This window comes from Grus americana, chromosome 4 (assembly GCF_028858705.1).
Source record: "Grus americana isolate bGruAme1 chromosome 4, bGruAme1.mat, whole genome shotgun sequence".
NCBI lineage: Eukaryota > Metazoa > Chordata > Aves > Gruiformes > Gruidae > Grus > Grus americana.
In genome coordinates, this window is record NC_072855.1 from 48,621,483 (window position 1) to 48,647,077 (window position 25,595).

The 25,595-nt window shown below is 39.5% G+C and overlaps 1 protein-coding gene across 4 annotated transcripts in view; it reads left to right on the plus strand.

Annotated features, from left to right (window-relative positions):
* Positions 1-16,897, plus strand: part of FBXW7 (F-box and WD repeat domain containing 7) — a 187,142-nt gene extending 170,245 nt beyond the window's left edge. For 3 of the 4 annotated variants that reach the window (XM_054824366.1, XM_054824368.1, XM_054824367.1), the window contains 7 exons: positions 1,145-1,268; positions 3,137-3,273; positions 4,942-5,055; positions 7,881-8,062; positions 9,133-9,358; positions 13,639-13,849; positions 14,874-16,897. In XM_054824366.1, the coding sequence (XP_054680341.1) occupies positions 1,145-1,268; positions 3,137-3,273; positions 4,942-5,055; positions 7,881-8,062; positions 9,133-9,358; positions 13,639-13,849; positions 14,874-15,142 (1,263 nt within the window). In that variant the 3' untranslated portion in view covers positions 15,143-16,897. Of the gene's footprint in view, positions 1-1,144; positions 1,269-3,136; positions 3,274-4,941; positions 5,056-7,880; positions 8,063-9,132; positions 9,359-13,638; positions 13,850-14,873 lie in introns of those variants that run through there. The other variant, XR_008576916.1, reaches the window with a different exon arrangement.
* The last annotated feature ends 8,698 nt before the right edge of the window (positions 16,898-25,595 follow it).

Here is a 25,595-nt window from a genome sequence, read left to right on the forward strand (position 1 = left end):
AAAGATATGTCAAGCAGAAGTAAAAGTGGATGATCTGATTTCCCTGAGAACTTTGCATCCTATTAGCTACTGCCAAAGACCTTGCTGTTTCAGCATGTAAGTAGGTCTCTGCATCGCTTTTTATCACTATTGTTCTTTCTGCAGAGTTTTTAGCCCTGGAAGGGACTTTCCTGCCTCTTACATTTTCCATGACTGGGGAGATGCATTGTTGCTGTCAAGTAGAAAAGCTGTACTTGATGATTGCACCCGTAAGGATCGCTGTCCCTGGGTTTTGGGCTGTGTTTTAGATGCCTCTGTCCCTGCTTAAGCCTTCAGTACATCTGAAGATATTTATGGAGATTTTGGGGGTTTTTATCGTGGTCATTATGTGGCTTAGCTCAGTCGACTGAGGTCTGAATTCTCCCAATAACCTTTAATTTTGTCACATGGAAAAGTTCACCTCTGTTTATCTTCTGGTGCTTACTGGGATTCGCCACGTGTTTTTGGTAACGTACTGTGTACAGTGTTGAAGTTGCATATTTCAATCCTTCTCCATCCCAGTCTGTAAAACTCCCTGTAACACCGCTTAGGAGTGTGGTTGCATTCCAATCAGAAAAGGAGCGATACATTTGCTGCATTTCCTACAGCTGCAGAGTGCTTTTGAACTACAGCGCACGTAGCATTTACTTTTTTTCTGCATTTAAGCTTACTGAGTGACGTTATTCATCACAACGTACTTTCCTGTTTGCTCACGTGGTGAGTGTTTTACTTTCTAGTTAAACTCTCAAAATAACTTTTGGTTTACTTGTTAGCTAAAATAACACAGACATAATTATTTTAGTAATAATTAATTCTGTTAGTGGTTCAAAGTAATGTGGATTACATTTTAAAAATAATAGTGATTTCAGCTGACATCTTCTCTCCTGCAAATACAAGAATCATTTCTGATGTGATCTGTATGGATTTAGTTACTTAAGATGATTGTTATACTTCGTGTGCCCACTGGAATAAGCCATAGCTCTGTTAAGTTTCTGAGATTGTTTAATAATTTATTGTTTCAATTTTCTGTATTTCAGCCCCTGATGTGTGATAATACTTGGAGTTACTTCACTTTTCCTTTCAAAAGCAATGCAGAAAATACACTTTTTCTTTTTTTTTTTTACAGCTGGCACTGTATGTGCTGTCATTCCTGGAACCCAGGGACCTTCTGCAGGCAGCCCAGACATGTCGTTACTGGAGAATTCTGGCTGAAGATAATCTTCTCTGGAGAGAGAAATGCAAAGAGGAGGGTAAGGCTGAGCAAAAAAGAGGGATGTAATGGTCAAAGTGTTGCTGTCGTAAAAAGTGCAGTTCATTTACATAATAAGCTTAAAGTTTTATGAAGGCAATTCGTGTGACTTTAAATTTACTGCTAGCGATGCTTTGAGCTATGCAGTGTGTATCTCTGTTGAAAGTCAGAAGCAGAAATAATCCATGGAGTACTAGAAATTAAACTAGAGTTAAACATCCTATTTATAAAGTCTGCTAGGTGTATGTTTTAAAAATACAATTATTTTTGCTTTTTAAAGATTTTTTTTATTCAAAATACAACCAAAGCAAGGTGTAAAAATGATAGGAGGAGAGTCTTGCAGTTTGTAAATAACATGGAGGGAAAACTGTTTCAGTGGTTGGGTAGAAGCGATGCAGTAATTTCACATCATTTGTAGGAAAATGAACAGAGAAATGACACGATAGGGGGAGAAGGTGCTAACTTGATTGCTTAGAGAGGGACACACAATCCACAAGTCGTGGATATTGCCTGCCCATGCCAAATCAAGAAGATACAGTGATTCAGAAGCAATACGAATGGGCAAAAAAGGCTCCCAGGAAAGTAGCCACATATTTGAGCACATGAAGAATGTAAGTTTTTATTTTTTAAGGAGAAATATATGACCAAGGAGCCTATTCTGGGGGCAGAGCACATGCATGGGATCTCAGAGCAGTATCCCTCTTGGACATGGGCAAACACACAGGGTCCTGTCCGGGCTGCCTCTGAGTGGGGAGACAAGAACTTGTGAGTCAAGGTTTTAAAAAAAAAAAACAACATGACAATGTGAATGTCGCTGGCTATTTGTAAAGGCACCTAAATTAATTAGTTTTCTTTTGCAGTGGAAACCAGGTGTCTAACCTCTTAAATCTTCTCTAGAGATTCTCCTCGTCTAAATTTCAGTGAAAATGCATTATGAGGACAGAATGAGAAAAAAAAAATTGAGAATGGAATGTGCCTACATTTGTGATCTTAGAAGTAAAAAAAATGAATATGGCCAGGCATGAGAGCGCAAACAAACGAGTACTGTAGCCTGCTTACACTTAGTGAGGTGCTCAGCGATACGAAGGAGCAGTGAATTCAAGACTTGCAGATAGAGACACCAGCGAAGAGGCTAAAAAGCAGAAGAGTGAAATCCACGTACTGGCAAGAGACAAGACTCTTGCTCGTAATGAGATGCGGTGAAGAGAGGAACTGCATAGGGAAGAGAGATGGGTGAGAGAATTGTAAAATAAAGATATATCTGTAGTAGCAAGGCTAAAACGAGGCACTGCTGCTTAAGCATCAGTTCAGAAAGGGCATAGCTAGACTTAAAGTCCAGCCAGGAGAGGACAGTGCCAAGAGCACAAAGCCTTTCAAATAAAGAATTCAAAGCTCACTAATACCAAGCGTCACAGTGAGCCTAAAGGTAATGAAGATGGGTGACCGGAGAGGAGGACTGCAGACAGAAAGGCTTGCTTTTTGAAGGGTTCCAGAATGCGCGTACGAGGGGTTATGGAGTTTGTTGGGCAATTCCCATTTGAAAAAGGCACTATTCTGCTGCATTGCCTCAGAAGGGGGGGATTCAAAACCAAGCTAGAAGGCGGCCAGCAAGGAATGATGAACTGGAGCCTTTTCAGCCACAATTACAGTAATGATTACGCTAAATGACAAGGAAAGATGTGGTATAGAGCTGAGGAGCAGGGTGGTGTCACTGACACATGATGCAAATACTGGCATGCGGGAGGTTGTTACGTCAATGCAGTATTTCATGTCAGGTCACGGTAGAGGTTTGGGAGGGAGAGAAGCTGTTTTCTTTGGGGTGGCCTCATCTCTCCCCCTCCCTGCTTTTCAAAAAAAAATAATTTTTAGGGATTGATGAACCGTTACACATCAAGAGGAGGAAAGTAATAAAACCAGGCTTTATACACAGTCCGTGGAAAAGCGCCTACATTAGACAACACAGGATTGATACCAACTGGCGGCGAGGAGAACTAAAATCGCCTAAGGTAAGTTTCTGAGCTGTGTGCATGCTGCCATGAACGAAGCAGGATCAACTTGGGGGTTATTTTTTTTCCTTCGGACAAGCCAGACTATCCATGCACAAAAAGCAGTGTATTGTTACAGAAAAAAAAAAATCATTCATATTTTAGTTTACCCTGGGTTTAATTTAATTTCTGAGCACTATATTAGCAAATCAAAATGTGATTCTTCAGACAGCAGAATTCTTTCACTGCTGTCTTAAAAAAATCTGTACAATTTAATGAATTCCTATAAATATGCCAGTCTCTTTGAGACAGATAATCTCAGAAACTTGATTGGAAATACTTACATTGAAAATTAAAATACACACATATACTCTCTAAATACATATATATGTCTGTATTTGTAGAGTTGGGCCATGTCACAACATAAGCTATTCTGTGATCATGTCATGCGTTATTTTTATACATATTCTTCTAAATTGAGCAGCACAAGACAATAATTCCATTCTGTGCTAAGAGTTTTTTTAAAATATTAAAATTCTCTAATGACATTGATACTATCATTACGTCTTTTCCAATATGAAGATATGAAGCAATGCCTCAAACCTTTTGTAAAATAAAATAGTAACTGTCTAATCAAACCTGGTATTGAACAAGCAGTCAGAAACATGAAGAAAAACCATATTCAAAGCCTATTAAGGTTTTATGGCAATTTGCTTGTTTTCTTGATTACTGTACAACAAAATAATAAAAATAAGAACAAAAAAATTCCCTTGGAAAACCTATGGCTATATCCTGCTGCTTATTTGGCTGTAACTTACATACATCTCTGGCAACAGCTCTGTATTTCTTGCCTTGATATGCCACATCAACTTATCTTGGAATTATTATTAAAATTACAGCCTTGGGCATTATCCAAATGCCCATTTCATTTTGATGAACATCTTGAAAAGTGTTCAGATGTCTTAACTAAAAAAAAAAAAAAAATCCTCATCCTGTGTATTCTGATACAGAGGTTTTTTTTTTGCTGTATTGCAGTAAAATATACTGAATTGCAGTTTTTCCCAAATCAAGCACTGAAAATCCCAGTTCTCTAAAGCAACATTCCAATCCACCTTTCCAGCACATTAAATTATTGCTTTTGTTTGTGTTTGAGTTAACGGTTTCCTAGTTTTTGACTTTGGTGCTGCCCGGCATTTAATAGATGACAATTGCCTGGCTGGTAAGGGGAAAAAAAAATTAGATACAGTCAGCCTTGACCACCAAAATACAAATAGGCAGCAAATAATACAACCCCCCACCCTTTTTGTTCAAGATGGAAACAATTCTTAAAAGGTAAAAGTCACGCAACTGAAAAAGAGAGGGAATAACTGCGGAGGAATTGAGCAGTCCGGTTACTAATTCAGCCTACTTTTATTAGTGATTTTTCCTGGTACTTTTAGGAGGCTGACAATAACTGTAGTGTGCTTGCTAAGCAATGCAGTATCGCTCCATGGAAGAAGGAAAATACCTTCTTTGGGCCCAGCTGGCGGTAAATTAGACTTGACACATGGGATTAAGGGGCCTTATTATTACTGAAGCAACTCTAGCATTTTATAATTTATGAATCAGAAGAGCACTTTGTTTCTCCTGCTTCTCTCTAATCTCTTGTGTTAAATTGTGACTGTATGTTTCCTTGTCCTTTATTGTCAGGTGCTCAAAGGCCATGATGACCACGTGATCACATGCCTGCAGTTCTGTGGGAACCGAATAGTGAGCGGCTCTGATGACAACACACTGAAAGTGTGGTCAGCGGTTACAGGCAAGGTAAGTCAGTTATTTTGCCAAATTCCTTAGGAAATGAGTGACAGGTAGAGCACTGGGATGTCAAAAATGCTGCTGTGCCATCAGACCGCACCACAGAGCGGTCTTCAGTGCCGTCTGGTGCAAGAACTGGAAAAAGTGCCGGTAACCATTTGGGTCATCTTTTCCTGTGCAGAAACTAGTCCTGTTCAAAAAAGTCACCTTGATGGGAAATTGCAACGCTGCTCCTGTTACCATTGGCATAGATCCTTGTTCTCTTGGCAATTCTGCTATTCTTGTGGAGGCGTTTGTGACATGGAGACTAAAGAATTTGGACGGATATGTTCTCTTCCTTAAAAGCTTAATTTAGCTTGCTTTTACCTCTCTGGATCTCCCTTTCTCACTTGTATTCTAGCATTCTTTCTGTTGTTTTCAAGTTATTGAAATGGGGTGTTCATTGTACTGGCTCTGATTTACAATACGGAGTTTGTGGTTTTTTTCCTATGCTACTATATTGCTGAGCCACCAAAAAAAAAAAAGTAACTTGCTTTAGGTTTAAATATTTCCTATTAAATTAGATCCAGCTCAGGCAGGAATTTAATAAGCGTCAATAATTTAATTTTGGCTTAGAGAAGCAAAACAATATGTGCAATCAAAAAGACAGTACTGAACATTTCACTCACATTAGAACATCACAACTACTCAGCGCACAGAGGTTTTGTTTGAAGGTGACTGACTGACCATGCTCCAAGGATACAGAAAAGGCCTCAGGAAACTACTTTTTCCTTCTAGACTAGTATTGTGTGCCCTTACCTTTGTTTAATGATAGGTGAACAACAGGACAGCTATCGAGGGTAACATGTTTAAGATGTAAAAGGTTTGCAGCAAAATGTTCCTTTAAATACATAAAATTGATTATAGTAGCATGATTTAACAATTCAGGTTCAGTAATTTTTTGAAAGTAATTACAAATCCTAGTGTAACTATTTACCCTGAACCTTTAAGACAGACAGAAATTATAAGAGTGCTGTATCAGCCCTCATGCTTACTGGTGCTGAAGAATTAATAAAATAAAAAGACCCTAAAGGTTGGTTTGTGCAAATGAACATGACTGAATAATCCCCTTGACAGATGTAAAGCCCAAAATAAGGATTCTGTGTTCTTACTGCTTTAGAAGGATGATGTCTTAAAATATGAGCAAATCATTTGAAATTAAAAAAAAAAAAAAAAAGGAACTGTAAAAGTGAATAACAGCTATGAACTGAAAAAGATGGATTTGATAGCAGTGAATTAAGCTAGGAGCCAGGAATTGCAGAAGACTGGTAAAAAATGTTAAAGAACAGGAAATCTACATACAGAAAAAAATCGTGGCATTTTCATTTAGAAGGAACAGGATATTAACAACAGAAATTAGTATAATATCACTGATGCAGAAAAAATATTTAGTTTGGGAGAAAATTCACGTGATGGAAATACAAAATGCAGCAATGATAGAAGACTTCATTTCAGCAGAAACTCACACGGATGTTAAACAACAGCTACCAAAGTTATGGTTTTTTTTTTTCTTATTACACTTGATCCAGATAATCTGTATTTGATGATTTTTTTCTAAAGTAACCTGTGGGGTAAAATAGGTGTTTTTTCAAAAGGTATGAGCCCAAGGAGAAGATCCAAAGGATGGCCAGAAAACTAAAACGTGTCAGTCTTTAAATGGAGTAAACTGAAAGACTGGGTGTTTAGGATATATTATCTCAGATACAAAATACTGGACTACGTCAAGAGGAGTCAACTAACAGTTAAAGGAAGGCCACAGCAATTAATGCCACTTAGCATTAGATTACTGAGAGATCATCAATCTGTCTTGACCTCTTTTCTTGTGCAGTTACAGGTTTGACTGATAAAAATAATAGTGCAGAAATAGATGGCTGTGTGCACTGCAAGACTGTATCCCCATGACACGACGGAAGAAAATAGAGCAATGCAAAAATCAACATGGCACATATTTAAATGGGTTAGAAAGTGGGTAATTATGGAGATCATGTTGTTAATGTAAATGCAGAATCTTCATGGAGTATCTTTCTAGAGGGGTCTTGCAAGGATCTCTTCTTGGCTGTGCTAATTAGCACTTATTGCTGCCTGGTGAGAAAGCATATATAGTCGTTACTTGTAAGGAATACAGGCTGAGAGACGGAGACAAGTCATTGTTCCAGAGTGACAGAGGCTTTATAGGAGTAGGTGTGAGCAAACACTGTCTCTGCGTGGTGAGAAATCATGTCTTACATTTGGGATCAAAGGCAGTAGGCTCTGCTTATGTAGCGTGGGATTCTCTCCTGGGCAACAATAAAGTCTGAAAAAGGTTTGAAACGTGACTTTGCAGTATCAATGCTGTAGCTGTGGCTTACAGACTGCAGTGTTTCTTGGATAAACAAACAGAAAAGTAAAATAACAGTATACAGTCTATAGATCAGTGGTAAAACTACTAAGTGAATGCTCTCTCCAGTTCCAACACTCATGCTTCAAAAAGCTATTGGAAAACCTGCAGTGACTCAGAAAAATGCCGGGAAAATGACTCAAGGCTGCAAAACGTGCCCTGTATTGAGAAATTTGGAGAGACAGTTTAGTTTATGAAGGGGAAGATGATACGGAAAAATCCTTACAGTCAAAGTACTGACAATGGAGAGAGAAATTTGATGAGTATTTTCTAAAAGGTGGGATTTTTTTAGTTCAATTGCAAAGCAGTCTGCAGGGGTCTTCTGGCTGAGAGACTACTGTTAGCTCCTAGATTACTTCTTCTTAAGCTTCAGTTCAGCTCTGTCAAAAGGGTAACTAAGCAAAATACTTCTTTTCAGTGTTTGAGAACACTGGTTGGGCACACAGGCGGAGTCTGGTCATCACAGATGAGGGACAATATCATCATCAGTGGATCTACAGACCGAACGTTGAAAGTCTGGAACGCTGAGACTGGAGAATGCATACACACCTTGTACGGACACACCTCCACCGTGCGTTGCATGCATCTCTATGAGAAAAGGTATGGCTTTGTCCAAAGCTACAGCCACGGTTTGGCTTGTGACATACACTTGTATTCACTGAAAATGCCTGTTCAACTTGGGTATCTCATCCAACATTGAGTGAAATACAAACCAGGCGAAGCATTCACTCTAAGCTACATAAATCAACACAAGGGAGGAGATGCTTAATAGCAGCAAAAGCATAAGCATACCAATTAAAGAACAGAAAATTGAGTCATGTACTTTATAAAAAGTCACATTCTATGTTATTTCCAAACTAATTCTTTGTTAAGGTTTTAAGGCTGTGATCCAGTCTCCCACACTCGGCATAATTTCTCCTTTTTGTCAATGCTACAAACTTTTATTCATTTTACAGAATGACTTTTTAAGTATTGTCACTGCAGTATTTGATTAAAATGTTAACTGATTATATCATAATTTCTGCAATAGTAAACCATGTCTTGATTCAACGAGCATTGGCAAAGCTCTTTTACTTGGCTGTGGTATGGAGCTGTTGCCAGAGTGCCTGTTGGTTGCATTTCTTCTTTTTTGAAGAATTATGGGGTTTTTCTTTATCATTTCCACCAATATTAATTCCTTCTCACTTCTGTTCTTGCCTAAAAAAGCTTTTAAAAGTATAAACTGAAAAAAGTCAAGCAGAATAACCGTTACTTTACTAAAACTTCTAAAGATCATCTTTGCTTAATTGCTATAATTAGTTAACTCAGTCATTAAAAACAGAACGCTCATAGCACTGGCTTGAGCTCAGCATATTCATAAGCTTTCATAGATAGATACAACCGTCCACATAATTTCTTGTGGCATTGTTTTGCTGTTCAGGAACGAAGTGCCTTTTACATACTGATTGCTAATTATATCAGATAGACGGATCCTGAGGAGGTGAGTAGAGCAAGGAAGAAAAACACTCAAGTCATTTGCGACCCCAAGAAAATGTCATGCCAAACCAGATCTTTGCTATCAAATGTCCCAAATTAAAACTCATAACTAATTTATACCCAAGCCTAGCCTAATTGTTCTAATACATTTATGTCCAATGCTAAGTACAGGACGGGTTTTCTTGTTCCTCCAGAGTGGTCAGCGGTTCTCGAGATGCTACACTGAGAGTTTGGGACATAGAGACAGGCCAGTGTTTACACGTTCTGATGGGCCACGTAGCTGCGGTTCGGTGCGTTCAGTATGATGGCAGAAGGGTTGTAAGTGGTGCATATGATTTTATGGTCAAAGTGTGGGATCCGGAGACAGAGACCTGTCTGCACACGCTGCAAGGGCATACTAACAGAGTCTACTCGTTACAGGTATGTGTTCTTCATCTGCTGCTTTAGTTTCCTTAGGTAGCATTTAAAGTTGGCTTATTTCACCTTGTTTGTTAAATTGTGGGTACCTACTCCAAAATTATACAGACCACAAGAATATAGAGGCATCTGTGATATTTCCCCTCTTTCTTTTTTTTTGTTACACTAGTTATATGTTGTCTTAATTTAGAGACCTTTTTTTTAAAGCCCCCAGTACAGTAAAGCCCAAATCTCTATACCAGCAAGTTAAGTAGTTTTCTGGGTTGTTGGGGTTTTTTTGAAATCTTGCATGTATTTTGGAGCTATGGTTTTGGTTTCCCCCAGGAAATTCTAATGTTACTATTTTAAATAAATCAGATTATATATTAATTTAAAATCCACTAAAAAACCTACTGGATTAATGTTCTGAATTATGCAGAACTGTTTATCCATGTTTTGTAGTCCCACCTTCCAACTGTAATTCACAGTAAGGCTGAACCTAAAATTTTAATGCCCCAGTGTCAATCTCCAGCCTTCTACTACTACTTCTTCTCTGAGCAGAGGCCAGATCTACAACTGTGAGGCTTTGTCAACAGAAACCTGTTATTGTAGACGCAGGTTATTGTGGTACCGCTCTCTGGCGTGGCTCTAGTGCCCACCAGTCATCCGACTGCTCATCAGAGCTGTGCTGGCAAAGATAGACACAGACCTCATGTAGGCTCTTCTTACCTTTACCAACTCAAAAGATCATCTTGTTCATTCATAGCGTCAAAGCATCACTTCCAGGCATTGAACGGCGAAAGAAATTAATTTCATGCTTGTGCCTGTTCTCACCACAATCTGGCAGGACTTGAAAAAGAAATTAACAAAGACAGTTCAGAATCGGGAAATTGCATTCAGCGTGCAACTACTCTGGTTTGTGGCTCAGAAAGCGAAGCTCAGTGCTAGAGACATTTTTCTTAAATGCTTCATCATAAGGTATCTCTCACCGTAATAGACTAAATCTGAACAAAATACCTAATCGGTTTCCTTTCCCAAAATATGTAGTACAATTTATCGAAAATCTCCAGCTTTCTCTTACATTCATATGCTGAGGAGGATTCTCTAGGCAAGGAGCAAAACAAGTTAAAAATGCCATACTGCCTACCTATCTCTTAAAAACATTCTGAAGGTTGTATTTCATCTAGGGCAGTTTGGGAACAGTATATGTTATTCTCCCTTATCTTCACAGGTGGCTCTTGTTTTGGCCTATGAATATTCATGACTTGCTCTGATACTGTAGTAATAATGGATCAAATAATTGGGTTATGTTACACACACTGATACTATTTACACCCTGTAAATGGAACTTGGTATTCTAAAACATTTCTGGGAGGCAGGAGGCTACAGGTGCTTACAGTTTTGGGACAGAAAGGTTCTTTAAAATTGCATGGTGAGCTCCTGCCCTTTGGCCTGAGATAGCCCCAAATGGCAGAACTCCCTAAAGAGAATAATCAGGCTGAACAACCCTCCTGTCCTCCCTGTCCCCACAGAACCATGGCAGGTTCTATTATACCTCAGTATTTCTCCAGTTGTAGCCCCCCCTCACGTTTTCCAGAGATCCTTACGCAGCAGCTGAAGACTACTGACCACGTTGTGTTTTCTTAAAATTTCTTAGCTGCCTTTGAAGTAATCCACGGATTCTCAGGGTTCGTGGATACAGCTCAACCACTGTTCCAAACCATTGTCTGTTTGACTGTAGTAATGAGTAAAGATTTTTCTTGATGCCCAGCCTTAAAGCTCTCTTTCTGAATACCTTATGTACATGGAATGCAATTAATTTGCGGGAAAGAACTCAAAATCTGTTACATCAATCTGGTTTAGTTCTGTTTAGGAAAGAAAAACATTCTGTAGTGTTTCCACCCAACAAGTCTGCTGGGCTACTTACCACTCCTCATCCTTCTATCTGAACTCAGTTCACATCCTCTTCTGAAAGCAGGGTGCCCAAAACACGATGCAAAATTCCAGTCAAAGTCTTGTCAATGCTTACTAGAAGTGAAAAGTTATTTTACACACCTTATATAGCATACCCCTATTTCAGATACCAGAGTGGGGTTTTTTAGTATATTTTCACCGGAAATGCCATGTGTGCAGTAGACAACCAGTCTGTATGTGCCAGTCACTATCTACATTCTTTTGAACCAAGATGCCATGCTCAACCGTGTTTGATTAGAGAGATCTATGATGTTAGTTTTCTGCAGGTTTTATAAAAAGCAGCAGTCTCAGGTAGTTGAGTTCCCTTAATTGGGTTCTTTCTTCACCATTATTAGATACCGGTCAGCCCGAACGGACGAGTAGTGTCAGATTGCCCGAGCTGTGACAAAGACTCCTGCCCAGCCTTCATTCTCCCAGGCTGCAGCTGTACCTTCATTCATTCCCTGCCAAGCTCAGATCTTCACAATTTTCTCTTGACTTTTACGCTCTTTGCTTTGGGTTAGTTCTACTATTTCAAATGTCACCCAAACCCTCATGAAAATACTAAATGCCAGACACCCCGCCCCTGCGGAACTCTCTGATACTTACAACCCTGCTGTGAACAAAGTTCTGAACAGGATAGTATCCTTGCGTCAAAGTTGCCTCCCTCTTTGTGAAAACGCAACTAAGACACCTGCTGTTTCACTTGGCTTTTTACTCTGTCACAGAAAAAAAATTGTACCAGTTAAGATCATTTTCCCGCAAATCTGTTTGCTGCTACTTACCGCATTGCTAAGGGCTTACAACCAGATTGATTATTTGTTTGTTCCTTCTGGAAATTGAAGGTAGGCTGACCAATCCATAATTCACCATCTCCTCTCATCATCTCCTTCAGTAAAGAAAGGAATTGTATTTGCCATCTGAAACCTTGTCTGTCTTCCATGGGTTCTCAAAGATAGCAGCAGATGTCTCCGAGATTGTCTTAAAACAACTTGCCTTATGTGTTTTTTTCCCCTGTTCTAGCAAAAGCTTGTGCTTGGTTGTCAGTGGTGTTAGTGCTGTGAGCCTACACTCAGATGGCTGAGGACTGAAGCAAAACAAAGTTAAATAGCTGCCCTCACTTGGTGGTTCCTTCCCACTGAGCATAAATGAGGGGTTTTTATTTTGGCCTTCCTCTTGTCTAGTTTTTCTTGGTTTGGGTTTTTTGGGGGTTTTTTTGGTTGGTTTGTTATTACAGAATAGTGTTTTATCATCCTTAATGGCTCTTGCTAGTTTTGTCGTCTTTTGTGCCCTGCCTTTCTGATTTTGTCCCAGTGTGCTCTTTTAAACACATCTATTGATCTAGTTTCTACTTTTTGTACAATTCCTTCTGCTTTAGCCAACTGGGTCTTGGTAATTTACTACACTTCCTATCTTTCCTTCACACAAGGATAGTTTGTGTCTTTAAGAAGGTGCCAACTCTCCTGAACTCTTCTTCCCCTCGGAGAATAGATACATAAAAACCTCACAGGAAGGAAGTCTCAATTTATTGAAGTATTCCTCCTTGAAGCCCACTGGTTTTATTCTACTGCTCTTTCCCTTCCTTTTTTGAGAATTCTGGACTCTTGCGTCATTGTCACTATCACTCAAGTTACTTTCCACCTTTATATTCTCTCCATGTTCAGTCCTCTTGGTCAGTAGCATCTCATCTCTTAGCTGATTTCCTTACATGGTCACATTCTACATATTTTTATTTTATATATAATACATGCTCAGAAAAATCTAAGAATTTGGACGTCCATGTTATCCTGTATGCCTTTCCTTACAATGACTAGGAAGTTAAAAGTTCCTTACTGCACACAATTATGATTATAAAATGGCTAAACCCAGCATTTTTCAATTACATTCCTTCCATTTTCCTATGTTTTGGCTTTGCGTAGATAATTCTGGATTAATGTTGCTGCCCTTTTCCAGCTTAAAGACCCTCTGACTTGTGAAAAGCAGGTTTGGCATATTAACATCTTTATTAGGAAAACGACATTCCCTTAGTGTTGCATGCTGCAGTAGAGTCAAGATTCATTCGGTTGCGTTCAAAGGAGTTGTATTACATGTAAAAGCCCGGTGGTTCAGAGTCTTTCTCCTCAAACCGTGTACCTCATAGCCCGTGTCTACAACAGGAATTGCACTGACCATGAATCACCTGCTCTGGTATCAAACGTGGCCATCTCTACTTAGACTGAATTCTTACTTTGTAATGCAGTTTCCGAATATATATATGGTATCTAATGTTGCATTTAGTGAACTAAATGCTTAATAGCCTTCTTCGTAAGATCCTAATATAATTGTTTGTAATAGATTTACCTTTCTTGTAGTTTGATGGTATCCATGTGGTGAGTGGATCTCTTGACACTTCCATCCGAGTTTGGGATGTGGAGACGGGCAACTGCATTCACACGCTAACAGGCCACCAGTCCCTCACAAGTGGAATGGAACTCAAGGACAATATACTCGTGTCTGGGAATGCCGATTCTACGGTCAAAATCTGGGACATTAAAACAGGACAATGTTTACAGACATTGCAAGGTGAGCTTAAACTACCTGCATGTAAATCAAGCTGCCTGCAGTAATCCATGCTGCAGATTCTATATTAAAAAACACTTTAAAATAATTACATAAAAAAGAAAGAAGCACGGACCACTTACAACTTAAATATTTTTCTGATGACAGCTGTATGATCTTTGTCTGAATTAGAAGAACAAAATGTATTTAGTCTAATCTATTCAAATCACTTGCCTATTATGAAAGGCAGATGGTCTGGACTGATAGCAATTTGCTACGGGTATATTAGCCTAATAAGCCACAGAAATATGTAGGAAATGACATCTCAAAACAGTCACTCAACGTATTTATTTAAGGGTCACTTGGATGTTTCAAAGCCTACTGATTAATTGGATCGGGAGGCAAAGTACACTGTCTGTTGTAATAAATCAAGAGAAATGAGTGGAAGACGCTTTCTTTTTTTCAGGAAGAAGAAAGGTTTTTGTTTCCATTTTGACAGTTGCCACTTGGGCATCATGCACGCAAACACATTGTTCTGTTTCCCCCCACAAAAAAGGTCTTACATCATTCCCATATAGCATATGCAGCATTGCTGGCTGGAGCAGAAAATTAAATTTCCCTGTAAAGCAGACTGTGCTGTTTTAACAGTATGTATTTATACATCAGTATATAACTGTCAATATTTACTGATAATCTCGTAGTAACACTTCCAAGGGACTTGGAGACAAGCACTTACAGCAGTCACCTCATTCTGGATGGTTAAGTTCGTTTTCATGAGTGTCCAAGTGCATATTTGCCCTACTGTTTGCATACGACATGACGTAATCAGTGTAACAAAGAAGGAAATATCGGGGGATTTTTCTATACCTGCATTCACTTTTTGAAAGCGTGGCAAGACTCTTGTACCTTTTAATGCACAAAAACTGAGTTAACGCATCTGATAGATAGAAACAGCTGTATGCAAATAGCTAGGTATGTATTTTATACCCAGTGCTGTCTGACATTGCTTTCTAATTACAAATAAAAATGTTTTGGTTTACTGTTACAGGTCCCAACAAGCATCAGAGTGCTGTGACCTGTTTACAGTTCAACAAGAACTTTGTAATTACCAGCTCAGATGATGGGACTGTAAAACTTTGGGACTTGAAAACGGGTGAATTTATCCGAAATCTAGTCACATTGGAGAGCGGGGGAAGCGGAGGCGTCGTGTGGCGGATCAGAGCTTCTAACACAAAGCTAGTGTGTGCAGTTGGGAGCCGCAACGGGACTGAGGAAACAAAGCTGCTGGTGTTGGACTTTGACGTGGATATGAAGTGAAGGGCAGAAAGATGAATTTGTCCAAACGTGTAGACGATGTTCTCCTTTCCCTCCCCCTGAAAAAAAAAGAAAAAAGAAAAAAAAGAAAAAGGAAAAAAAATCCCTTGTCCTTGGTGGTGCAGGATGTTGGCTTGGGGCAACAGATCCTAAAGACCTACAGACTATGAAGGAGAAGACAAAGATGACAAACTATAACTGACAAGAGAGGCATTTGCTGTCTCGTCACATAAAAAGGCTACACTTTTGACCGGGGCAGCTTTGCAAAAATACGACTTTTGAAGTGAAACCAGGTGCAATTATTTCTTTACTTTCCTCCAACTGCTCCTTGAGTAATTTGGAGGTGAAAAAAAAAAAATTCTTACAGTTCTTGTTAACAGATTATTTTACCACAAAGATCTTGAAAGAAGCTGCACAGGCAAGCCTGCTCGTGCACCCCTGGGCCACCCTGGGTCCCGGCAGCCCCTCCGAGCAACGTGCTCTCCCTCAGCCCCGCTCTGAGCAGGGGGTTGGACCAGACAACCTCCAGAGGTCCCTTCCAACCTCTACGAGCAGTCACTGGTTGACTTTCAAAAACTAGAGAGCATCTGCAATGAAAAAAAACAAACAGTCCATTCCTGGTGTGGAAAAGCTAAAATATTACTGTGAATTGTTTTGTACAGTTTTATCAGAGCTTTTTCTTTTTTTTTCTTTTATTCCTCTTTTTTTTGCCAACCATTGCCAATGTCAATCACAGTATTAGCCTCTGTTTAATCTATTTACTGTTGCTTCCATCTACACTCTTCAACGCATAAGTTGCTCTGAGGTGGCAAGTTGTCCTGGGTTTTGAGAGTCCTCTGATGGATTTAATTCGCAATGCTGGTGCTAGAAGTAGGTCTTCAATTACGGGATTGTTGTCCCACCCCTGTACTGTATTCCCAGTGGCCAAACTTATTTATGCTGCTAAATGAAAGAAAGAAAAGCAAATTATTTTTTTTTATTTTTTTTTCTGCTGTGACGTTTTAGTCCCAGACTGAATTCCAAATTTGCTCTAGTTTGGTTACAGAAAAAGACTTTTTGCCACTGAAACTTGAGCCAACTGTGCCTCTAAGAGGCTGAGAGTGGAAGAGTTTCAGACAATTAAGAGTGAAGTTTGCCTGCAAATAAAGAATTGAGTGTGTGTGCAAAGCTTATTTTCTTTTTTCTGGGCAAAAATTAAAACACATTCCTTAGAACAAAGCTATTGCAGCCTGTTCTGTGGGGAAATTTTTCTTTGTGAGGGCTGTGGTGAATGGAATGAACATACATTAAAAAAAACTGACAAAATTTTTAAAAAATATTATAAAATACAAAAATGAAAATAAAGTTGCTGGTCAGTCTTAGTGTTTTACAGTATTTGAGAAAAAAAACAACTGTTACAGTTATTGCTGGGAGGAACTGACAGAGCAAAAACTTAAGTTTTTGTAAAGATGTCACATGCAAACAAAATGAGAAATGAAAGAGTCAAATGGTTTGCCTCATTCTCCAAGAGCCACAACTCAAGCTGAACTGTGAAAGTGGTTTAACACTGTATCCTAGGCGATCTTTTTTCCTCCCCCTCCCCCCCTTTTTTTTGTTTTATTTATAGTCTGATTTAAAACAATCAGATTCCAGTTGGTTAATTTTAGTTATGTAACAACCTGACATGATGGAAGAAAACAACCTTTAAAGGGATTGTGTCTATGGTTTGATTCACTTAGAAATTTTATTTTCTTATAACTTAAGTGCAATAAAATGTGTTTTTTCATGTTAGTATGTCTTTCTTTTTTTTCCTGATGTTAATTTCATATCATATGTCCTCTGAAGTCCAAAGCAGGTCAAGTTGCTCAGCTTACTGGTAGATGCTAAAATATGTCGCAGGACTTTTTATGTAACCCTTCCACAAACAGGTGCGCGAGTGTCCTTTCCTTCGGTTCCCGTATAGGATTTGTCACATGGGCTGCGGCAAACACACGGGAAAGCCATTAGCTTCCTATCACTAAGAACGTGTCAGGATTTGACTCTGGAGGGAGTTAGCTATAAAAAGCTGCTCAAGTACGTAAAACTTCTTCCGACAGCATCTTGTTACTGCATCTTAACTGGAAACGTGATGTTTATGATTTATGTATTTCAATCAATTGATTGCAGTCTGACAGCAGAGACTAAATCCATAAATACGACTAAAACCAAAGTTAGGATTGTAGGAGACCTTGAAATGAAGCTTCTAAAGAAGAAGAAAACCCCCACATCGTTCCAGATCAGTCCAACAGCAGTTTTATCAGTGCCCTCAAACCAAGGTAAGTCATCAGCTGTCTCAGAAACTTACCGCTTGAGTGTCAGTTTCTCTCTCAAATTTCTGTGACCACAATCCTTGATTTCTTCTGTGTAAGACTCTTCTGTCAGGGCAGAGCATTTACTTGTTCATGACAGGTTTTCCCTGTAGAAAACTGTCATTAAAGAAAACCAAAACATTAGAAGAGAAAATACAGGCAAGGAAAAGAAAAATGTTTATATACTTAAACATCTATGACTATGTGCTATTCAAATGTTCCCTACATTATGCAGAACAAGCAACGCTGAAGGATCACAGTTCCATCTGGCCTCTAGAGATTAAAAAGCCATACGAAATGACTGAGCAGCTAGCTACAAATTGTAAAAATCTGTTTGTTGAGTTGGTGTTTGAGGGAAAAAAAATTGCAGCGAGCACTGACATATAAAAGCTATGATCATCTCGGTATTTATGTAAAAACAATTAAAGAGCTAATCTTCTCCTAAAATGACAGTGAAAGATTGCCAGGGCTTCACATTGTTCTGCTGAGAAGGCAGGCCAGGACTCTCAGTCCCCCGATGACGGAAGGTAAGTCAGTCTGAACTACTTGTGAGAGGGGACAGAGAGGGAAGGGTAAAAAGACGGATGTTTAATGCAGGGAACAGAGCAATAGCTTTTATGATTATGTAATTTTGTTCCATGATTTGTAGAAATTACAACAAAGTGTTTTCAAAGAGCAAAGGCGCTGGCCTGATGGTGCAGGAGAATGAGGGATTTCTGAGTAACATTGCACTGGAGGGCAGAAATACAAATCGGGGCAGAAGAGGAAATGACAGAAGAGGAAGACTAACCAATCCAAATCAGTTCAAGCTATGTTTAAGTTCACTTTAAGCAGCCAATATGACCAGGAGCAAAATGTGCTTAACCAGAATTCAGTTTTCCAGTTGATAGTGTAGTTCCAACACTATCTTACATTCACATTAATGCAGAATAACTTGAACCTGTTAAGCAAACCACATTTATAGTTTCCTTCATCACAGATTTAGGTTTAAAAAAAAATTGTGTTGGCTGAAAAGTCAAGATATGATAGACTGTCACAAAGTTAATTGTGTTAGCGCTCTAAAGACTTCTATTTCGTGAAAAGTCTGTTTAGGTTTGTAGGAGTTGATGTTGCTTACGAGACACCTGAACAACATAGCTCAATAAGCAGAAATTTGTTAATTTATTAAAGTAACAGCATTTTAAAAATGGGCCTGTAGTAAACACGTAAGAAACTGCTCAAGCAGTTTTTCTTTATGGTCTCCTTATTACCCCCTTTATGTTGACACACCGTAACATAGTTCACTTAGTATAGTCTTCAGCTTGGCAGCACATGCTCCAATTGAGACCGTTTAGGAAACATCTTCATTTTGTGTAATTAGATTTTGAGTTTAGGGTGGGTGGAGTGGGGTTTGGGTTTTTTGTTTGGTTTGGTTTTGGGGGGTTTTTTTGGTTTTGTTTTTTAAATAAAACCGTTTAAGAATACTAGTATAAGACTATAGCTGCTTTATGCTTTCAATATGCAGGCACTTCTTGAATCTAGCAGCTTACTCATTGTAGGCTATGTCAAAATACACAGACAGAAGTGGAGTAGTGTTTCTGGCATCTTACTCTCTTGTTTTAATGCTGATTTCCTTTTTTCTTTTTTGTTTTAGCCCCAGAAAGAGCTTCCTCATTCTCTCCTGTATCTGAACCCAAGTCAACAACATTAAAAGATTTCTTTAAAAAGCTATTATTCTTAATGGACCTTGATTTTTAGCTAACAGTAAGTTAGAACTAGTATTTGCCACTTCCTCCAAGAGCCTGTTCCTATGGCCTCACATACCTATTTACTTATTCAAGAGCTAAGACCAGACATTTAACAGCTGTGCCTACACCAATTTGTAGTTCAGCTCTCCCAGCAGAGCACAGGCCTTGGAGCCCACAAACAGGATTCCTTTGGGGTGTAACGACATCTGGAGCAGCTCTCCAGGAGCTCACCCCAGGCACTCCAGCCACTAGTGGAGCATGTGGAACCAAACCACAGCTAGTCCAACACCTCAAAAGTACATTCATGTGGACATTACATCATTGGGACCAGCAAATTGGCACAATAGCTCTGCTCCAACTGCACAGCACCAATTGCTTCAACAAACCCTCTCCCACAGCACCCCTGGCTCCTGATTCGTAATCAGCAGCCAACTCCCATCCAAACATCGGTAGCAGAAAAACAGAATCCACTTGATACCACTAGAGAGTTTTTGCCAGCCAAAAAAAAAGTTTGGATGCCTTCAATTCTCTTTGAGCATGCTTATGGGGAGCTTTGTGGGGGGAGGTTTTTTTTTGATCGGCTTATGGAATCCAGTTTAAAAGAAATATAAATCTATCATCAGTCTGGCCAAAATTTTCTACCAGCAAGTCAACATTGAGTCATTCAGAAAAAGAAATTGTTAAATTCTGTAATTAGGCAAAAGAATTATAACAATAAAAAAGAAAAACCTGCCAGTAATTACTTGAGTCACTCTGACCAAACAACTGTTAATTACTTCAAGGGTAATATCCAAACATACTGACCACTGAATCTTTCATAAAAGTGGGAATATTATTTTCTTTCCATCTCCTGCCATTTTATCTATAACCTTGATCCCTGACATGCAAAGATACACATGCTGTGTGATGATGTTTAGTATTCTGTGATGATATATGATGTTTATGATTATACGTGAAGTACATGATCTATACGATATACACAAGGTTTTTCAAACTTCATCTAAAAATGGCATATACAATTTTTCAAACACCTCTTGGAGCATCAGTGCAGGTTTATAAATACAACAGATGTTTTAACACAGAAGCTGTTCCAGATCCCTTCTGAGATAGTCTGACAAACTAGGTGTCACCAAAAAAGTCGGCAGGCAGCATGGGCTTTTGCTCCCTGTTCAGATTGCCAAATGGCCCAGCAGCTGCAGCGGTACTTCAGAGGAAAGAAGCGGTGCATCATGCTACCAGGAGCACCCACTGCCAAGAGGAAATGCTGCAGCGCTCTGTGTGACTGCAGTTGCCTAAGAACCTTTGTGCCCATGTATGCTGCATTGCTCTAGACCAGGTGGGACATGAGTATCCCATAAAATCATACCTAAGCTAGGACAGGATCTTCCCCATTAACTAGAGATGGCAGAAATCATTAATCAGAGGATGCCACTCAAGAGCTTGATGGCACAGAAGAACCCAGCAGCGCTTCTAAACTATACACCGTACAGAACATCCAAGATTTGGCCAAAGGCGTCCTCCAGGTCTCCTCCTTTGTTCTTGCCTCTGCCTTGCTTAGATCCAACTTCAACTACCTGGTCCCTACTTACAAGCTGATTTTGTCTAACCCTACGTGACACAAATAGTTTTGGTGAAAGATACGCTAAGCTATTTGTCTTCTGCAGCTCTGTGCTGCTGGAATCTACGCTGTACTTTCTGCACAGGGACAGCACAACCTCAGCCTAACACTGAATGCTCCAAGGCAGTACATGAAGATGAGAAGACATCATTCAGCCCAGAGTGAGAGACTATCATCAGTGTTGCTGAAATTATTTCCACTCAAAGTCTAGACTGAAAATAATATTCTCGACCTGGTGCAATTGGGTAAGTTTCAAGTTGATTTTGATTCCTTATTTTTTCAGACATAAAGCTTTTAATGCCACAGACCTCATCTGGCTTGGGTTTCTATGTGCCTGCAAAACAGGTACATCCTAAGAAGCTTCACAGTTCACGCAAAATTGTGAATCTTATTGCCTGGAAGCTGGGAGAGATCATGGTCTATGGACAGCGAATAAACATAGAAGGTCTATGTGAGCTGGATCAGAAATGACCTATGAAATTCAGAGAAAGGCAGGTGCAATCAATTTGGGGCTTTTTTCTGTCCAAGAGATCATCATTGTAAGTCCTACAACGGCTAGTGTGGAGTATTGCATCACCCACATCAACAAAGCATAGGGGTAAGCTTTCTTTATGAAGCCTTCAGTCTGGCTGCCCTGTAATTGAGGATACGACCAACCATGTTAGTTCTGACTCGCATGAACTTCTCTTACCTAAGGCGGGTTGTTTGATGGGAAGATGAATGGAATGCCCCCGGACCTCTCCTGTCTGGCTCCTCACGTCAGCTGGCCAGATGTCTGAGATGCAGGTTTCGCATGAGGGTGCTTACAGTGCGCTATTCGAGAGCGCTTTGTTCTTTTAATTTAAAACAGGAAACATGGAATGTAGAAGATCCAAAAACTTCAAAGGCAGTTTCCATTGCCAAAGGAGTTGCATTTAAACTCAAGTTCATTCTCTAGGTTAAATATTCAAATCTGACAGTGTGGGAAGATGCTCACACCTTTGAGAGGATTGATGATTTCTAAGGGATAGAGCAATTCGGATTAGTTGGCTGTAAATATCAATGTGGTAAACTGAGCAGTACACTGTTCCTAAATGGGAGTTTTGAGTGCCTCAGTTTGAAATGAATTTCTAATAATACTGCAGCTTTGCAGATACACAAACAATATAAAACGTTTCCTTTACCCTGATACACAGATCTGAGTACTACATTCCCGTCTCTTTTCAAACTGCCATTTGCTTTTAAGTTTCCTGATATATTTCAGTGCTGATTTTAAATTTTCACATTATAGTTTGGAAAAAGGAAGAATTCAAAACTGCAGACTAGACAGGGCTCCAAAAATGTGCCTTCAGACAGTTTGCTACTACTTGTCTGCTTTGGTGTTCCTCCTGTCAATTCTCAGTTGACAGGAACGAATGTTTCCAATTAACTAGCATACACATTTTCCCAAACAAACAAGTTTTATAGAAACATGTTATGTTATTGTCCTCAGGGCAAAAGTTTCTTGAGTTTTTCTGTTTGTGTTTCTATTGCCTGTTTCACAAATGCTTTAGGCATGCACTGGATGCCATCTTTACCATTCTGCTGTCTACTGCCACGCTGCACATACATACCCCATTTCATCCCAAACAACACAGTAACATGATGTTCCTTGTGCCCACCCTTCAGTCTCACACGCATTTTTGCATTTCAACACCAGATAACTGATGTGTCTGGATTCACCTGTTCACAGGCAGTCACTTATCAGCAGAACCAGCTCTTGAGACCTCACCGTTTATCACTGTTGGCCATATGGCAGAATAGGGACAACCCAGGGCAGAGGAGCAATAAGATGGAGGAATGCACCTGTATATGAGATACCACTAATGTGGCCATCTGTTATTATAACTACAGGAGATACGGCTCCACTAAGCCCACAGGTCTCCAATTTGAGTTGAAAAATTCAAGATTACAGCCTATATTTTTAAAGGCTCAAACTACATACTCATTTCTATACATACACATTCACATCTTGAAACACTTCTGGTTGTACATATTTTAAAAAAACCTTGACAACTACATAATCTTTCTGTTTTCCTCTATTTGCTTCCCTCATTTTCTCTTTTCTTTGACACTCACACTTCAGTTTCCTTATGTTTCACTTCCTCCTTTGTCCTGTTCCATGTTTTTATTTTCATGTTTTACCATTCATGTCCCTATTTTTCACATTTTTTTCTCTACCCTGTCTTTGCCTACTCCCAGACCTTCTCCTCTGCTTAAAACAGACATAGCCAGCTTCTCTCTCCTCCTTCACCCCAAGACCTGAGCTGGCGAGCTAGAATCATTTTCACACCACTCTATAGATACAAGTTATACAAGAGATACATAAGACAGATGTGAAGCAAATACAGAGCACTCAGAAAAATTCATTTCTTTGTCTGCTTCAACATTCAAGATCTAATGTCTGTCTATCCACAGTCCACAAATGACTCAGTGGTCCAACAGCCATCAGATCAGGCCGTCTAAGCACAGACTGGTTTACCACCAATTTCACAAACTGAGCAACAAGCATTGCCTAATTCAATACTCATCAAGCCTTCTCTCTTCTTTTTGCCAAAAGATAGTATTTTCTTTAAAAATCATATGGCTTTTTGCTCCTTAGGAAATCTACTGTATAAAGGCAAGTTTGAAAATATTCCTTATTATGAAACATGGGTGATACCTAAATCTGTGCAGAATTTGGAAGTTACTTTTGGTGAAAATTCTTCCAACAGATTCACCTCTGGACAGAAACTATCATCCCAACAGATGCCTGTTTCATAAAGCTATGCATAAATAAGAATTTCAGGCTGCAAATGAACCCATATTCCAAACTTAACAACAGTGGCTGATATTCCTTCCAGTACTACCAACACAGCACAGCTGGGATAGCGCAGTCTGTCAGGGTATGTTAGGAATAATATATAAACCACGTCTAAAACAATCTAGTGTGCATTGCTCACTAATTCTTAATATGCAGTGACAGCGTAAGCAATAAAAGCTCCAGAGCCAGTGGATGATGTGACTGCATACCGGGTACGCTACCCTGGCACTGGTGAAATTTAACTGTTCCAGTGACACAATATATCCAACTGAAAAAAGCCAGGGACATCCAGCACTTCTCTGAGACTGGGCTTCTGCATAGTGTTAAACCAACATAACTTAATTCAAAAGGATAAACAACTATTAAGAAGGACGCAAACTGTGTCCAAAGCAACAAAGCCACAGATAAGACATCCTCATCTTTGCAGAACAAAAAGCAGTAAAAACAAAAAACCAAAACCTGCATAACAACAACAACCACCCAAACCAACAAAACTCAAACCCCACAGCTTTTATCTGCCTGTTTCGTTTCAGCTTAATGATACTGTTAACAGTTGCAGGCGATGTCCTCCCCTTGCAAATGCATTCCCATCCATACCCAGCCCAAGCTCTGTGTATTCTGTACTCACAGAGTGTATGGCTGCATTTACTCAGTGCGAAAGATAAATAGGATTTGCCTCGCAGTTTTGTTTTTATTTTTCCTTGTTCTGTTCAAGCATTTTGCTCTTGCTTCTGTTGTTTTACAAACAGAACAGCAGCTACTGTACTTCCCCACAGCCTGAACAAAGCTGACAATAGATGACTGTTGCTGCTTATCCTTTCCAGGCTGAAGGATCATTGCATCAGGGAAAATAAGTTAGAATTAGAGAGAGGTTCAAAGTCCAAAAAGCAGGACACATGACTAGCACTGTATTTTGTATGCCTGAGGTAAAGAAGCCTTCCCCGCTGACAGCCGGACTAATACCCCGTACAACTAACAGGAGCCACATCGGCCCTTCCCTCCAGGCTGGCCACAGCCACCGCACTCCCAACAGACCCTCTATAAAACGATCTCTCTCTCTCTCCGTGGCGGTTCTCTAAAAATGCAGAATATTGCCCATAAAGATTATTCTTCCTATCACTTTGGCATTTGGTAAAAGCAATCCAGGTGAGACAAAAGACTGCTTCACGGGCCTGAGAATGAAAGAATAAATAGGTGATAAATAGGAAGAAGTTATCTCAGTCATTAAAGAAATGAAGTGACAGGAGTAATACCTCACGCTAAGCCAAAATTTACCTTGCCTGTATTTTAGGACGCTTCCCCTGTATCAAGGTAAGAGGTGCAGAGTCAACTGACTGTGAAGTTCAGGCACTATTTTTTCCTTCCAGGAGAGATGGCTACTTCAACCTGCCCTTCGAACAAAATGTAGAAAACCTACTTTCAGTGTAACCCGTGTCTCTGCCAGCTCAGGATGTAAATTTTGCACCACTCTTGGAAAGCAACATGGGTTTTTGAGAGCCGCTCCTGTGAGAGCATCTCCCTGCCCAGGTTTCCATCTCACATCTTCTTAGGCATTTTCCAGCATCCACCCAATGTGCATTAAACAGTGAGCAATTGAGAGCTCAAGCAAATGATATGGAGGAATGGATAATTAGCCCCTAGGAATGCATCCAGCTACAGTTATACTCCATGAAGGTTAGAGGCCCAATTCCTCCTCATTTAAATCTGATACTGAAGTAATTTATAGAGCTTTATCCAAGCCACTAATTCGCAATTTTACTGCAAACAATTTACAATCAAATGAAGTGAAAGCTAGAAGCAAAGAGTACATTAATGACTTAATTTTCCTTTTGCATTTCTTTTCATTTTATCTTCCAATGAATACCAAGCTTAAAAAATGGGATGGTAATTGGCCAGCAAATAAATATAAACTTTTTTCTTTTAATTATTACTGCATAAAAAATGAATGTATGAACTACAGTGT